A 16,475-nucleotide genomic window follows, 5' to 3' on the forward strand; every position below is an offset into this window, starting at 1 on the left:
ATAAGCTTTGCAAACTTATTAATTAATAATAATTTGCAAAATTAATTAATGGGGTGGGACCATTCTACCCCAATGCAAGCTTAAATAATTAAGATAACCAAAGAGTACAGCCTTACTGCAGACAGGAGCATTGCTGTTTGGTGCAAATGTAGATTTTGACCTCTGTTGCGGCATGTGTGCGCTGCAAAAAGCAGAAAGTAAACTAAAAAGAACAAAGGCAGCCATGCACATCAATAAGAAGGAAAGTCAGTCAGCCAGCAGCTGGTAACACCTTTATTAAAAAGGTAAAGGGACCTCTGACCATTAGGTCCAGTCGTGACTGATTCTGGGGTTGCGGCGCTCATCTCGCTTTACTGGCCGAGGGAGCCGGCATACAGCTTCCGGGTCATGTGGCGAACCAGAGCAGCACACGGAAACGCCGTTTACCTTCCTGCTGGAGCAGTACCTATTTATCTACTTGCACTTTGACATGCTTTTGAACTGCTAGGTTGGCAGGATCAGGGACAGAGCAACGGAAGCTCACCCCGGCGCGGGGATTTGAACCGCAGACCTTCTGATCGGCAAGCCCAAGGCTCTGTGGTTTAACCCGCAGCGCCACCCGCGTCCCAACACCTTTATTAGGTCCAACCAAAAAGTCACAAAAAAACACAACATACTTCTGGATTCTCAGGAGTTCTTCCTCAGGTAAAAGGCTACACTTGCTAGGAGGTGGTTGCATGAGGGGAAATGATAATAAACACAACAGTAGAATAATTCGTTAAAGCTATGAGGTGGCTCACAGATTTAGTCTAAAGCTCCATGTGCACTATACATTTAAAGCACCACCAGTCCACTTTAAACAGTCATGGCTTCACCCAAAGAATACTGGGAACTGTAGCTTGTTAAGGGTGCTAAGTGTTGTTTGTAGACTCCCCACTATTCCCCTCCCATAAAACTACAATTCTCAGAGCGGTCAATTCCTGTTCCCAGGGCACCCTGAGGTTTACAGCTCTGTAAATAGAGGCATCCTTACAACTCTCAGCACCCTTAACACACTATAGTTCCCAGGGGGAATCATCTCCTTGAGGGGCAGGCATCTCTCTCTTAGAGTGGCATAATACTTCTTTAAATGTATAGCGCAAATAGGCCCCAAGACAGAGATTTCAAGCTTATCCCTTCTGAAGTGCTGAGATCAGCATGCTACATATTTGGATTACTGGGATCAAGAAAGGGGGAATGGCAGCGCTGCTCCATTTATTTGAGAAATACTCAGTTTATAATCCCATTCTTTCCCAAATGAAATCTGTGTAGGCAGGGAATAGAAGTAAGGAGAAGCATGGCAGTCTTCCCTTCCACTCTCTATCCTTCTGAGCTGTTGATGCCCCATGATGCACCAATGTTGAGGAGGAGATGGGGGCAAGTAATTGATGACAAGATGCAGCGCGCGCGCGCGCGCACACACACACACACACACACACACACACACATCATTTGAATGGCAATGCCCATCAATTTTGGGGGCCCCTCAAGTATTTTATTGGAGGGACTTCAGCCCCTAAGAGTTGACTCAAATAGGTCTACTCCAGTGCCTATGGTTTATAGACCTTATTGACTCACAAGCCAAGATAATGAAAACTCGCTTTGGGTTCTCTGTGAGCTCCACCAACCTGGTGCTGCAGATTGACAGCTCTCCTGACCCCCTGTGCTGGCTGGGGTTGGTGGGAATGGTGGGAGGCACCAGATCAGCAAAGAATGGTCTGGAGACTGCCATGCTTCTCCTTACTTCTATTCCCTGCCTACACAGGTTTCATTTGGGAAAGAAAGTGTAGAAACCAACGTGCTTTGCATAGGTAAAATTTGCATCCACTGCCCCACCCACTTTGGCCACCAGCCCTGCCCACCATTTACCAGTACATGTGGGCCTTGGAAAGTTACCTAGCAGAGAATCTGGTATTTGGCCTGAGAAAAGATTCCCCAGCCCTGCTTTTCAAAGACCCTAGCCCTTTGTCTGTGAGGTTTTATGTCATGGCCATGCTGAAACTGGTGTTTCAATATAGGGGAAGCCATTTTAGAAACTTCCGGAGGTGTCCACCCAGGGACTTCCTTTTAGAAGATGACCTCAAAGCTGAGCCCAAAACAAAACAAATATGTACTTGCCCTTTGGACCCCTTAAACTGGTGGCTCCTAGTCCACAATACATTGTTAGCAAAGCAGATGCACTGCTTTTAAGAAAATGGCAAACAGCTTCTTCGTGCTGGCCATCTGTCTCCTGGGATGTCACCTCCGTGGCGAATGTGCAGGTGGGTTCATTTTAAACAGAATGAGTCACTTGAAATGAGACCAGGGTCCAGGAGGCAGATATGCGATCAATAATTTACAAGGAAGGAGAAACATTTCACTCTTGTCAAATGTTTTTTATGTGTAGGATCTTTTTCTTTTTTTAATGTAGTTGCCAGAGGAATAACATCTGTTGACCCAACTTTCATTAATTTAAAGAACTGAGGGGTGGTGGTGGCTTCATATAGCCTTCAGTTCACAGTGTAGTTAAAGTAAGAAATGCAATATCTCGGTGCACATTTTGACGTACGATTTAGCACCTGGCTACTGTTTTATGAGTAGCTTTGATTTGTTGATAATTTTAATGTGCATTCGTTTTTTAAAAAAGATACTTGCACTGTATATTCTTTTGATGTGTATTTATTATAACATATATGTATTTATATACCACTATTCATTACAAAAATATCAGAGCTGTTTGCAATTGTACAAAAAGAAGCCTGCTACAAAAACCATGTAAAAAAAAAATGTTGAAATCAGCAAACTGTTGTAGAAAGATGTATTCCTAACTGCCTTCATAAACCTGTAACCAAAGAAAAATTTCAGGAGGCATTTAAACGTTGAAACAGAAGGTACCTGTTGGATCACTAGAGGCAGAGTATTCGACAGGACTCAGCTGATGACAAGGAAGGCTGATTTTCCTCTTCCCAAATGAGCCTCTCTTGAGACTCAGAGGACAACTGACTGCATTCCTGCAGACGATCTTAGTGATGAAGTTGGGATATAAGGGTTCGGGTAGTCGCTTAGGTACTTTACCTGTTCAGGGCTTTTCAAATTATTAAAGGAACTTGAATGTGGCTCGGTAGTAGATGGGCATCCAATGAAAATGTTTTAACAATGGTGCCTCATGATATCCATCAGATGCCCTCTTCAGCAGTCTGGCCACTGTGTTCTGCACCAGCTGGAGTCCTGGGTTCCGGCAGAAGAAAAAACAATTAATATAAATAGATGAAACAAGGAAGAAGAAATTATGACAGTTCCAATTAACCAGAGGCTACAGTGTTGTGTTTGGAGTGTTGGACTAAGACCTGGGAGACCAGGGTTCAAATCTCCGATCATCCGTGAAGCTCACCGGGTGACCTTGGAGTCAGTCACTCAATCTCAGTCTAACCTACCTCAAAGGGTTGTTGTGCAGATAAAACAAGAGGGAGAACTATGTGTGCCACCTTGAACTCCTTGGAGGAAAGGTGGAATGTAATAATAATAATAATAATACTTTAAAAAAACATTGCATAGACAAATAATGATGAATGAAAATAAATATAATTATTTCCACATTTGGCATATAAGCCTGAACAGATATTTAAAATGCAATTTGGGATATTTACAGGGTGTTCACCTTAAGAAATGAATATTATTTTGTGTGGTTATTTCAAATTTGGCAGCTGATTCAAACCTTGTTTATGGAATAGATTAGGAATACAGTAAAAATATATATGCATAAAATGTACTTTGAAGCTTCCTTTTTCTGCATTTTAGGATGTGCATCCAACTGCATACTTCAGGCACAATTCAGCCAGAGTTATACATGTTTAAGTCCTGTGGCTTTTGATGAATTTTGATGGGCAAGTTAAACTCTTGCTTGAACTTGTCCCACTGAAATCAATGGTATGAATGACTGTGCTGTGTGGCTCATTCCTTAGCTTTGGCAAATAAGTCATAGGTCACAACTAGGAGTTTAATTATTACCTTAGTGAGAGCTGGGAATACAGGGGTTGAGGGAGCCTCCTTCAATAGGATTTCTGTATGGCCAACTGCCTTGAATTGTGATAGTTCTGTTTTTTATAGTTTGTATCATGCTTATGATCTGTGCAACCATCCTCTCGGTTTCCGAAACAGGGTTGCCATATTTCAAAAAGTTGTTAAGCTTTTCTTGACAAAGTTCTTTGGTGGGTTTTGGTTTGGTTTTGGTTTGGTTTTGCCAAAGACGTTGCGGGCTTTTTTGTGAAATCTCAACAGCAACAGAAATGTGTTTTTATAGCTGCCACATGGCCAGACCTTCCTGGACATTTAAGCAATTTCCGCCCAAATGCTGCTTTGGGGTGGAGGTGCTGAATACTGGCTATGTCTGGAAAATTCTGGACATATGGTAACCCTAAGAAGACAATGCTGTTATACGGCCAATTTGGAGGGGGCGGGGTGAGAGGGTCAGGTGTAGCATTTTTATCTACCCCATTTCAAGAAGGAAAACACTTCTCTCATATATAAGCCTCAGGCCTGGATGGGGGCAAATGCAGCCCCCCGTGTCTCTCAATTCAGCCCTCAGATTCTTCCCCAGGCTCCACCGCTCACCAGCCTTGCACTTGAGTGTTTCTGCCTGGGTGGAATGTGACCTTGAATTGCAATCATGCCTTTTGCTTGTCAGAGTAGATGGAGAAAGGAATGCAGTTGAATGCATCCCCCTTTAAAAAGGGAAATCACATATTTTGCTCCACCCACTTTTCCTCTGACTCCACCCACCACTTACATGTGGCCCCTGGAAAGTTGCCTATGAGGAATGCAGCCCCTGAGGCGAAAATATTTCTCCACTCATGGAATGGATGTCACAGGTTTGCATTTTCAACACTCCCCAGTGTTGCAAACTCTCTGCAACCAGAAGGCCAACACTGAAGCGAAGTGGCTGCCCTAGAATCTCCCAGCCTGATGGAGTCGCTTTCTACTTGCAGAGCATTTTTGACACATAGGAGCAGTCTGATCTTGTATCTCCAGTCTGCATTCTGAACTAGGTTGGGCTGGTCTTCTTCCACCTCATTTTACTGCACTCAGCCTCAGTAATCCTTACAACACACCTGTAAGCTAAGGTGGCATTGTTGGTATTGGCATCCATCTGTCTTGGGACACCTTCAGGGGTAAAGTCAAAACTGTTGAAGAGTTACAGTGCCTGCTGCAGTTATAGACACCAAAATGGGAGAGACATTTTTTATTGCAGTGGGGCGTCTGGTTTCACTGGTGCAGATGAATCATGTTTTTTCGTCTCTCTGTGCCGTCTCAGCAGCCATTTCTCCTATGGTCATTGCTGTAGATGCACAACCTGACTGTCTGTCTCCAGGCACTGTGTCTGCAAGGGATTCCCACACGGTGGGGTTGATGTAGCCAGCCTTCGTGTCATGTTTGCAAATATCTTTATGATGCAGAGCTGGTCTGCCAACAGGCCTGGTGCCTGAAGACAGCTCCCCATAGAGCTCATCCTTGGGGATCCTTCCATCCTCCATTCTGTGTACATGACCAAGCAAGCATAGATGTTGCTGAGACAAGAGTGTGAACATGCTGGGAATGTGGACACATATTGCCTGGTACTTGTTTCTGCCGTGTGATGCCCCAAATCTTTCTGACACAGCACATATGGAAAGCATTGAGGCGTTTCTCCTAGCAGGTGTAAACTGCCCGTGACTATAAAGCTGTGTGCTCACCACACAAGCCTAGTAGACCTTCATATTGGTATTGGTCATTAGCATCACATTCTCCCATATCCTTTTGGAGAGGTGAGCCATTGCCATCGCTGCCTTGCCACTTGTCTAGCTCAGGGTCCGTGGAAAGGTTAGACAGGTAGACAAAATTGTCTACCACCTCAAGGGTGTGATCACCAATGCTGATGCCTAGTGTGCTGGCAGTGACGCTGGTCTTCGTCAGGTTGATGGTGAGACCAAACTTGAGGCAGGCTTGGGCAAAACAGTTGATGAGTCTCTGGAAAACTTCCTCAGAGTACACTGTCAGGACAGCATCATCTGCAAATCTGCAAACAACATCTCAGTCGGGATTTGAACCCAGGTCTTAGTTTAACACTCTACCCATGGCACCACACTGGCTGTAATAATGTCTTGCCTACATCCATCCAGGTGAATTTGTGGCTGTGGTGAGATTTGAGTGGTGAACCTCTTGGCTTTTTCTATTTACCAGCAAGTCTCAACCTCAAGAACATCCAAGCATCCAAACAGCCATGGCTTTCAAAAGCCATCAGTTGTCCCAGGGACCCTGGGTAGTTATTATTCCAGTTAATTCTTTTGCTCATTTCGCTCTCTGACCTGCTGCTTCTTTGCAACTTGAAGTTTTTATAAACCAGGATGAGGCGAATGCCGTTTTGCCACGCTACAAAAGGTACAATTCTGGGCGGCTGGAAGAAATGGTTCAAGGAAACCTCGAGCGCGAGTGCCAGGAAGAAAGATGCAGCTATGAGGAAGCAAGAGAAGTATTTGAAAATGATGAGAAAACGGTGAGTTCCAGTTTTTAGAATGCGAGATCTAGAACTTCACCATGGGTGTGCAATTGAAAAAAGAACCTGCTATGCAATCTAGAGCTGTTTGCAAGGAGTCTTGTGAAATTCCCCATCCTACTGACAGGCAGATAATTTTTATTTTTTTCTGAGCGGGTTGAACTATTTAACTGAATTTCTCCCAACAGGAGGAGAAATTCTCCCATAGTTTGTTGCAAGTTAGAAAGAGCAGCCCTTCCCAAAATGTGTGTGAGAGAGAAAGGTTCCACTAGTGTGATCTCACTGAGTTCAATGGGGCTTTTTAGCAGGTAAGTATGTACAGCAGCCTTAGTGTGCTTTACCAAACCTCTTTAGTAAATCCCAGTGAACTCTATGATTCTGTGCCAAGGTATCCAAATTCTGTACTTAGGAAATTTTGTGGCCTACAGACAAAGTAGATGTATGTGAGTCCCCTTATTTTGCACATTCTGCCACTTTTACTTTTTTGCATAATTATTATTTTGCTGGGATAGGGAGTGAGAAGGGCTTGAGCCCTTCATTGGCTTCTGAAAAGCATATTTAGCTGCCAGTTTAGCTTTTGCACTTATGGTAGGCACAATGCCTCAGACTTTAAAGGATGCCTCAGTTTGGCAGCAATGAGGACTAGAATCCTGGTTTTCTTTTGAAGAAGCAAAAAACATAAGATGGGTTACAGATAGGTAGCCATGTTGGTCTGCCATAGTCAAAATAAAAAATTCCTTCCAGTAGCACCTTAAAGACCAACTAAGTTAGTTTTTGGTATGAGCTTTCGTGTGCATGCACACTTCTTCAGATACATTGTGTGCATGTGTGCATGCACACGAAAGCTCATACCAAGAACTAACTTAGTTGGTCTTTAAGGTGCTACTGGAAGGAATTTTTTATAAGATGTGGGTTCTCTGTGAATGTACTATCCTGATTATTTCCGACTGTAGATGATTAGAAGGAGTTTGTTATGTACTCAGTCATGGGTTAAAGGCATTGACATCACCCTTGCGCATGATTTGAACCCTCAAATCGGTGCTGGGTCTGGATCATTATACAAATGTTACATAGATGGCTTATATATGTTACTTGCTTTCCTGCTTTCATTTTCATTTGAATTCAGCTTTACCATATTTCTTGCAGATGGAATTCTGGAAGGTATACCTTGGTAAGTAGACTTTTTTTAAAAAAAATGACACTTCAATTGCATTGCAGTACTTTATTCTCAAAATGAAACAGTTGCATTCCAACTGGAATCATGGAAAGGGCCAGTAAATGGAAGATGATTGACTCCTGAGTTTTAGGGCACTCTGTGTGTGTGGGGTGTGTGTGTGTGTGTGTGTGTGTGTGTGCAGGGCCTTGCAGAGCCAGGCAGAGGCCCGGGGCCAGGTAGATAAGTTGCCCCCCCTTTTCACCCTGGGGATAACTGAAGTCTTATAAATAAGTATATAAATATGCTGACCGAGGCCCCCTTTGGAATTGGAGACCTGGGCCAAGTGGCCTATATGCCCCCCCCCCAGTCTGGACCTAGGTGTGTGTTCGCTTTTAACATACTGCTGTACAGTTGCATGCATAAGGTCTGTCGCTAACATTCTGGAATGCAGAAGAGCAGAACCCGAAAGAAACCAGCATATTGGGAAAAACAATAGAAGAAAACTGGGGGAATCCATTAATTCCTACCTGTAAGATGTTAATTTCCCATCTCTCTCTCCCACCCCCTCCCCTTTTATGGCTCGTTGGTAGAGTCCGTGCCAAAGGTTCCTTGTTCAGTCCATGGCATCTGCAGGTGGGTCTGAAACTCTAGAGAGCAACTGCAAGGCAGGGTGGACAGCACTGAGCTAAATAGACCCATGATCTGGCTTTGTAGAAAATAGCTTCCTGGATCTACTGCTGTATTTGGATTGGGATAATAATCCTTGATACTGGATTATTGCAGCAATGCACTTTATGTGGGGCTGTGTTGGGACAGGTGTGGAACCTCCAGCTGGTGAAGAATGCAGTGGCAAGACTGCTTATAGGGGCAGGCAGCCTTGCAAAAATATTTGTACTGACTGCCCATAGGCTCCTAGGCCAGGTTCAAGGCTCTTATGCTGGTATACAAGCCTTCAACAACTTGGCTCTAGGATAATGAGCCTTCCTTTCCCAGCTTCATCAATGAAATAATGTAGAGAAGCACTGTTCGTCGCCCTGTATGTTACAGAGGGTTGACTAGCTTCAAATTAGTAGAGACACACTAATGGTCCCTCTTGCTGGCAGCTTTTAGGAGCTACAGGTGAAAGCTGAGTGCAAGGTGGGGACTGAAGGTGGATAAACGTCCCCAGAAGAAGAAGAAGCACAATTCCCCCCCCACCAGAGATACTACCCCTACCCTAACACCCCCTCCACCCCGTCTTTTTTGCTTATGCTCTAAAGTACATGATAAAGATGTGTAAATAGCAATGTAACTGTTGGATAATGCAAGTTCCTATTACATTTCCTTCTTCTTTTCCAAGACGGAAACCAGTGTGACTCAAACCCCTGTTTGAACGGAGGTCGGTGTGAAGATGATATCAGTAACTACATATGCTGGTGTCTGGGTGGTTATGAAGGAAGGAACTGTGAATTAGGTATGTTAAGCGGGAGTCTGTCTCTGTTGCACAGTGCCATAAATCAAGAGGGTGTTAAGCAACCGACCATTGCCAAATATGGTAGTGTGTCAAAGGCCCTAACTGCACTGCATTTTTAAAGCTGTACGGCACCACTTTAAGCAGTCAGGGCTACCCCCAAAGAATTCTGGGAGCTGTAGTCTGTTAAGGGTGCTGAGAGTTGTTGGGAAACCCCTATACCCCTTCAAAGCTACAGTTGTCAGAGTGGTTTAACAATCAAAACCTCTTCCCAGAGAGCTGTGAAGGGATGGAGGAGGACTTTGGGGACAAGCTTTGAGGGGAGGGGTCGGGGTCTTTTGGGCAAGGCATAAAAGGGGTTGTGGTTGGCAATGGGGTGAGATGTTTGGTGGGGTTGGTGAGCAACATGAGCAGCAATGGCAGGCCCTAGTAGAAACATAAATGCTGAAGTCATTTTGTAAGTTTTCTTGTGTGAACCATCCCTTAATGTTGATCAGTGATGGGGCTTCTTCATTGTCTCCATGTTCTCCACCCTCCACAGCCCTCTTCTGCTCTTAACCCATGATTAAATTTGCTTCCCTTTACCCCATTGCAATCAGATGCTACTTGCTCCACAAAGAATGGAGGTTGCAAACAGTTTTGTAAGAATGGCCCAGGAGGGAAAGCATCCTGTTCCTGTGCTTCTGGCTATAGGCTTCAGGATGATCAGAGGAGCTGTGAGCCAACAGGTAAGTCTCCTTTTTGTTACAGCTTTATTAAAGTTTTGAGCTGTAAATCTCCCACACACTCTACATATTTAGTATTTCAGGCCTCTGTTCCTGTCATGGACACATGTTCCACCAAAATAAAAAAAATGCACATTCCTTCTATTTGATGTATTTAAGATTGGGTGGAATGGGTGCTGTCCAATAAGTGCTTGCTACTTTCACACTAGAGCAGGGGTCTGCAACCCGCGGCTCCGGAGCCGCATGTGGCTCTTTTACAACTTTGCCGCGGCTCCGGGGTGGATACTAGCGAAGGGAGGAGGCACATTGTGCGCCCCGACACTCCCCACTGTGGCGGGCGCTGTAGTGGCTGTGACGTCGCATGGGGGTGGTGCGTGCATTAGTCACGCACCGTCCCGACGTCACCTTCCCGCCCGCCCGCTACATTGTAAGGGGCATGTACACTGGTCACTGCATTGAAAGGGGGCATGTACGCTCAGTGGCGTAGCGTGGGGGGTGCAGGGGGGCCGGCCGCACTGGGCGCAACATCTGGGGATTAGGGTTAGGGGGCGCAAATCCACGGGTTAGGGGGCGCAAATTACTTGCCTTGCCCCGGGTGCTGACAACCCACGCTACGCCACTGTGTACGCTGGTCACTGTTTTGAAGGGGAGTGAAGAACACACACACACAAAAAAGGTAACTTGTTAATTTAACGTTTATTTCTATGAGGAGGAGTAATTCTGAAGGGTCAAACAAAGAAATAATAAAAAAGTGACAAAAAAGTTATTTTTATAATGACGAGTTTTGCGACTCCCAGTTTTTTTTCCTTCGGAAACAGGTCCAAGTGGCTCTTTTTGCCTTAAAGGTTGCAGACCCCTGCACTAGAGCATACACTCATCTGTTTCATCACCTCTAGTGGGCTGTGGCTGTTCTATTTTAAAACCTGTAAGGCATAAACTAGATTTGTCCCACCAACCTTCCCATTTGACCCACAAGGTCATTTTGGCCAAGCTACACCCACCTACCTTTCCTGTGGGATAGGGCAGCGTTAGGCAAGAAAATCTTGCAGGCACTGTGTTCCCCAAGCACAGGACATGCAAAGCCCCTTGTGGAGTGTGGGGAGGCGGAATCTCCATAGGGCTGCAAGCCTCTTCCTCCAAAACTGTCCTTCCAAAACTTGGCCTAGCCTCCAGTTCCGAGTCCCAGTTCCTGGCTTCCATATGGCTACCATATGGTTCTCCTCCAGCATCCAGCCACTAGAGCACATCTGATTGGGGAAGGCTGCTTGATGGAAAAGGCTGCTCAAAGAAACCTTTGCCCTGAGCTACCGGAAGTAACTAATTCTTGCCTACCAAGTACAGTGTCAAAACCAGTAAGTCATTACTAAGCAAGAGGCATTTGTCTGCAATGCTGTTGTGGGCCAGAGTCCCCTCTGTCAGATGCAGGGGTGTTGTCTTCTTCTTATTTTGTTTCCCCCAGTGCCCTTCCCATGCGGAAAGGTCACAGCTCAAGAGGCAGTAAAGAAGCTCACCCGCTCAATGCCAAATACATTTGACGACTGGTTGCTCACCAACACTACGGATGACCTTGAGGAGGAGTCAGGAGACAATGCCACCCAGGTTGTTTCCAAAATAGGAGCCAGAATTCGAGTGGTTGGTGGCATGGACAGCAAGAAAGGGGAGATTCCTTGGCAGGTACTGTAGTTGTCATGGTCGCTTTGTCATCTGGGGGTGCCTAACTTTGCAACTTCTTGTTCGCCATCAGGAAATTACGAAATACTTTATTCCTCTAAGGCAGCAGTAGCCAGTCTGGTTTCTTCTAGATGTTGCTGTGCTGCAACTCCCATCATCCCTCACCATTGGAATGCTTCCTTGGGGCTGATGGGAATTGTAGTCCACCAACATCTGGAGGGCACCATGTTGGCCATCCCTGCTGTAATGAACACTGGGCTTTAACTAATGTAGGAGGAGGGAAGCAATTCCTATAGCTAACCTTTCTCACTCTGAAACAAACCTGTCACCCACTCATAACAGCTGAAATCAAGGAAAAGTTACTCATCAAATCTACAAACTCATTCCTTTTCTCTGTTCCACTCCTTAGTTTAGGGCCACAGTAAGATGGATTAGTCCTTGAGGTGACACAAAGCTCTTTGTTATATTTAAGATGACAGCGAGTGTCTGAAATTCAATTACTGTTGACATTTGCAAGGGAGAAAGGACAATTCCAGACACATTTTGTGAATGTCCCCAAGTCACATGAAGTCAGATAATGGCCTGTGAGCAAGGGACTGCACACCTCTGAACTAGAAGCAGATGTTTCTTGGAGAGACTAGATATTATATGGACGATGTACAAAATGCTGTTCAGATGTGCACATTCCACAAGTCCTTTTTGAGAGTGTGCGTATTTGCCAGGCAATGTGTACCCTTCTCATGGGCACATTCTCCATGAGGCATAGTGAATGTGTAGAACAGCTGGTTGATATGCACATCAACCACCCAACTCACATGATTCCTAACATACATAGAACTGTAGGTATTTTCCCTTCCGCAGGGTGCCAGCGATCACATCCTGCTAACTATCAAGAGAGGCAAGCATCTCTCTGTGTTCAGGGGCACTCACACAATGTAGCTATGTTCAAAATCATTTCTGCATGTAAAATTTCCATAGCCTTTCTGGATTGGACCAATGATATTCTGTTTCCCAGGGTGCCCAAACCATAGCACATATGTCCCAGTAACGTAGACAACAGACATGCTTTCACACTGAAGTGCTGTACACACAGTTCTGCAAGCCTCATAGTCCTGTTCTTTGCTATCAGGCAACCTTCACCTTCCCTTTGAAAATGAGTCTTGCCCAAAGTTGAGTGGGTCTCCAGGCTGGTTATATAAATTTCCCATGGTCTAGTCCAGCCTTCTCTGTATGCAGGTTTATATCCTCAACGAAGAGCAGAAAGGATTCTGTGGAGGCTCAATCGTCAATGAAAGATGGATCGTCACTGCAGCCCACTGCCTTGAGTATGTGCCTCACACTGTTGTGGCAGGTAAGTCACGGAGTAATGTTTGTGTGAGTGCTGTGTTCCTCCTTGCCACATTTTTGTCAGAGCAGGGACGGGGAACCTCAGGGGTATTTACAGAAACAAGGAGGTAGGAAGAGAACAATCCAAGCTGAGTCCAGGTTTTTGGTCTGGAAAATACCTGTGGTTCCTCCCACCGTTCCTCTGCGTCCAACTAGCCCATGACATCAAACATGATGGCAAGCAGATGGGGGGGGCTGGCTGAGGTTGGGGGGCAGTGCCCCTATGTGCTCTAATGGATCAGCCCCCTCTTCCATTATTATTATTATTATTATTATTATTACTATTATTACTTTAAAAGGATGCTTTGGCTCTTTATCAGGTGAGCATAACGTCAACATCGATGACGGCACTGAACAGCGTCGCCAGGTGATCAGAACGGTCCCCCACCCAACCTACAACGCTAGCAACAAGTACCACAATGACATTGCCCTTCTTGAGCTGGACTTGCCACTGGAGTTCAACCAGTATGCTGTTCCCATTTGCATCGCGGACAAAGAGTTCACAAACAGCCTGCTCAAGCACAGCGTCGGCACTGTGAGTGGCTGGGGGAAGCTGGCGTTCCAAGGAAGGCTGGCTAGCATCCTACAGGTTCTCAAAGTGAAATACATTGACCGGCCAACCTGCCTAAGGAGCACCAGGTACCCCATCTTGCCCAACATGTTCTGTGCTGGCTACTCAGATGAAGAGAAGGATACATGCCAAGGGGACAGCGGGGGCCCTTACACCGCAGACATTGAAGGCACCTGGTTCCTAACAGGGATAACCAGCTGGGGGGAGGAGTGTGCGAAAAAGGGCAAATATGGCGTCTACACCAGAGTTTCAAAATACATTAAGTGGATAAAAGACATGACGAGTTTGAATGCAAATTAACCCAGAGTTGTGATAGGGGGAGAAATTTTGAAAATCCTTTTAGATTTGCATTTCTCCAAATTTTCCAAAGCAGTTATCTCCAGCCCAAAGTACCTGGGGTAATATATGCAAGGAAATGGCAAATATATTATTCAAGAAAATAACATTTTAAAAAATGAGAGCATTTGGTGAAATCAGCATTAAAATGCTGGTGGATTTTCATAAGGAATCCCTGCCCCCAAAGAGACTGCAAATTGGAGGTGTGGAAAACTTTATTTTAAGATTGGGAATAAATGAGAAACAGGGAGAAACTGAAAATGACTGATTTGCCCATCCTTGCCGAAATGTATTCCAAAGAAACATATGATTGGGGGAAGGGGGCAACACATATAACCCCCCCCCCTCCTAAGCCATTTTTTTAAAAAAAAATAGTTTCACAAAATTAAACACAACTGAGCAAACATCTTTTAGAAAAGTGTTTACAAAGGAATTGCTACCTAGAGGTAGTGTTGGGCAATGGGTAGAATATTTGGCTTGGATTACTAAAACTAATGTTAATTATCACAGCTGCGGGAATTTCAAACAAGCCACATCCCTACCTGTGGTGTTTAAGAGTAAAACACAAGATTTTAAATGTATTGTGGAAAATTAGCACAGCGGGTACATTAGAATGCAATCAGCATTCAATGTGTTTATTATGAAACTGCAAATAAAATACAATGTAAAAAGCTCCTCTGTTGTTAATTCAAGCAGCATAAAACTCCACACAAAATGAAAATGTCTCATATATATATATTTTTTATTTAACAATGTTTATAATTCTTTTTAAATATAGATTTAACACATTTTTACAAGTACATTTACAGTATAATTTCTAGGCAGGGCAGAAACCCTTCTGGTTTAGTTCCGATATACATTTTACAGCTCAAGTGGTAAACCTGGCTACTCTTAAGGTGTCGACAAAGATTTGTGCAAATTTTTCCAAAGTCCTAAGAGTACAATCCTATAAGTGTCTACTCAGAAATAAGCCCAGCGGATCTTATTCCCAGGTCAGTGGGTGCAGGTTGTAGCTTAAGACTGTACATTCAGGCTTGCAGAACTAGCCAGCTTCATAAATAAAATAGTGCACAATTCAGAACTAGAAAGACACAATTAAAAGGCCAAGGTGTGTTGTGGTTGCCAAGACAAAGTATTTAGGTGTGGAGGTTTGGGGGGGGGGGTTGAAAAATGATCTCCACAGCATGACTGGCTTCTATATGGCAGTAATCTACAGTAAAGAGTAAAGAAGAAAGGAACCCATTTTATATCTAACTAGTAACTAATGTAACTTTGGATGGTGCTTTATAGAATATCTGTTAAAACGGTCCATTTGGAATCCTCACAAGGGGCCCGCATATTATAGGATCCTGCCATTCATTCTACAGTGTCGTTTTCTTGCAGGGTGGTGAACAAGCCAACAAATGGCACTGAACAGAACAACAGAATTGTAGAGTCAGAAGGAACCCAAACCACCACCTAGTCCAGTGTTTCCCAAACTTGGGTCTCTAGCTGTTTCTCCCCCCCCCCAATCGTCCCTGGCCACTGGTCCTGCTAGCCACGGATGATAGGAGTTGTAGTCTAAAAACAGCTGGGGACACAAGTTTGAAAAATACTGATCTACTCCAACTGCCTGCAATGCAGGAAGTGCAGCTAAAGAATCCTTGAAAGATGGCCATCTAGCCTCTGTTAAAAAAACTCCAGTGAAGGAGACTCAGCCACCTAATATATCGCACAGTAAGTATTAGCATTAGAGGTGACTATGAAATGGGTGGTTGGAGGAGAGAAACTATCCCCGCCCCCAATAAACACATTACCAGTGTTTTTCGAACTTATGTCCCCAGCTGTTGCTGGACTACAACACCCATCATTCCTAGCTAGCACGACCAGTAATCAGGGATGATGGGAGTTGTAATCCAACAATGGCTGGGGACCCAAGTTTGAGAAACACAGCATGATTAGGCTGATGAAATGTGTGCTAATGCACTGTGGCAGTACAAGCTTGGAATCTGTGGTTCAGAAAGCCAAGTCTGATTTTTTTAAAAAAATGTGTTTCTCCCCTTCACATTGTGGTGCGTAAGAAATAATAATAATAATAACTGCAGCTTACTGAGACTGTATCAGTTCTCGTTTGCATGCAAACAAACGCCTGTCTTGAGCCGTTGTGAGTAGTGAGGTCACAACACCTACCCTGTGTTTATTGTTCCCATATGAAATTTGAATTACACACATTACGTAGAACTACCTGTATGGACACATGAATGCCAAGGGCAGAGATAGAACGAAGAAGCACAACAGGAAATAAATTATGTAAACTTCATTTTAAAAAGAATGAAAGAGAGGGGACATACACTCTCTCCTCCATTCCAGCATCACGTCATTCTCAATAACAATGCTGAAGAGTACAGTCTTAGCACAAAGAAGAACATTGCTTTTTTAGTGCAAACAGGGACACTGAACTCAGTTATGGCACGTGTGTTCCCCAAAAAATCACAATGTAAACTTGGACACTTACTAGATCACCCAGGAACTCCAGGGAACCCAATAGGAGTTTTGACAATCTTGAGTTGTCAAATATGATCTTGAACCACATCCTGCAGATACCCTGGGCTCTGGATCAGAACCTTAGTGCAAAAGGAGACTCCACTCCTTCGCAAAAGTATTGCATCATCCAT

The 16,475-nt window shown here is 44.4% G+C and overlaps 1 protein-coding gene across 1 annotated transcript; it reads left to right on the forward strand.

The window, feature by feature from the left end:
- The first annotated feature begins 2,124 nt into the window (after window positions 1-2,124).
- LOC309523435 (coagulation factor IX-like) lies at window positions 2,125-14,494 on the forward strand. The gene is made up of 8 exons (XM_082207269.1): window positions 2,125-2,279; window positions 6,363-6,526; window positions 7,673-7,697; window positions 9,022-9,135; window positions 9,732-9,860; window positions 11,317-11,531; window positions 12,765-12,879; window positions 13,235-14,494. The coding sequence occupies exons 1-8, from the start codon at window positions 2,213-2,215 to the stop codon at window positions 13,783-13,785; spliced, it is 1,380 nt and encodes a 459-aa protein (XP_082063395.1). The 5' UTR covers window positions 2,125-2,212; the 3' UTR covers window positions 13,786-14,494.
- Window positions 14,495-16,475: the final 1,981 nt, after the last annotated feature.

Source organism: Podarcis vaucheri, assembly GCF_965113315.1.
Source record: "Podarcis vaucheri genome assembly, chromosome: Z".
NCBI lineage: Eukaryota > Metazoa > Chordata > Lepidosauria > Squamata > Lacertidae > Podarcis > Podarcis vaucheri.

Coding starts and splice junctions, on each gene's coding strand:
- LOC309523435 (XM_082207269.1), top strand. CDS start 2,213: ATGGCAAACAGCTTCTTCGTGCTGGCCATCTGTCTCCTGGGATGTCAC. Junction 2,280..6,362: donor CCTCCGTGGCGAATGTGCAG/GTGGGTTCATTT, acceptor TGCAACTTGAAG/TTTTTATAAACCAGGATGAG. Junction 9,861..11,316: donor GAGGAGCTGTGAGCCAACAG/GTAAGTCTCCTT, acceptor TGTTTCCCCCAG/TGCCCTTCCCATGCGGAAAG.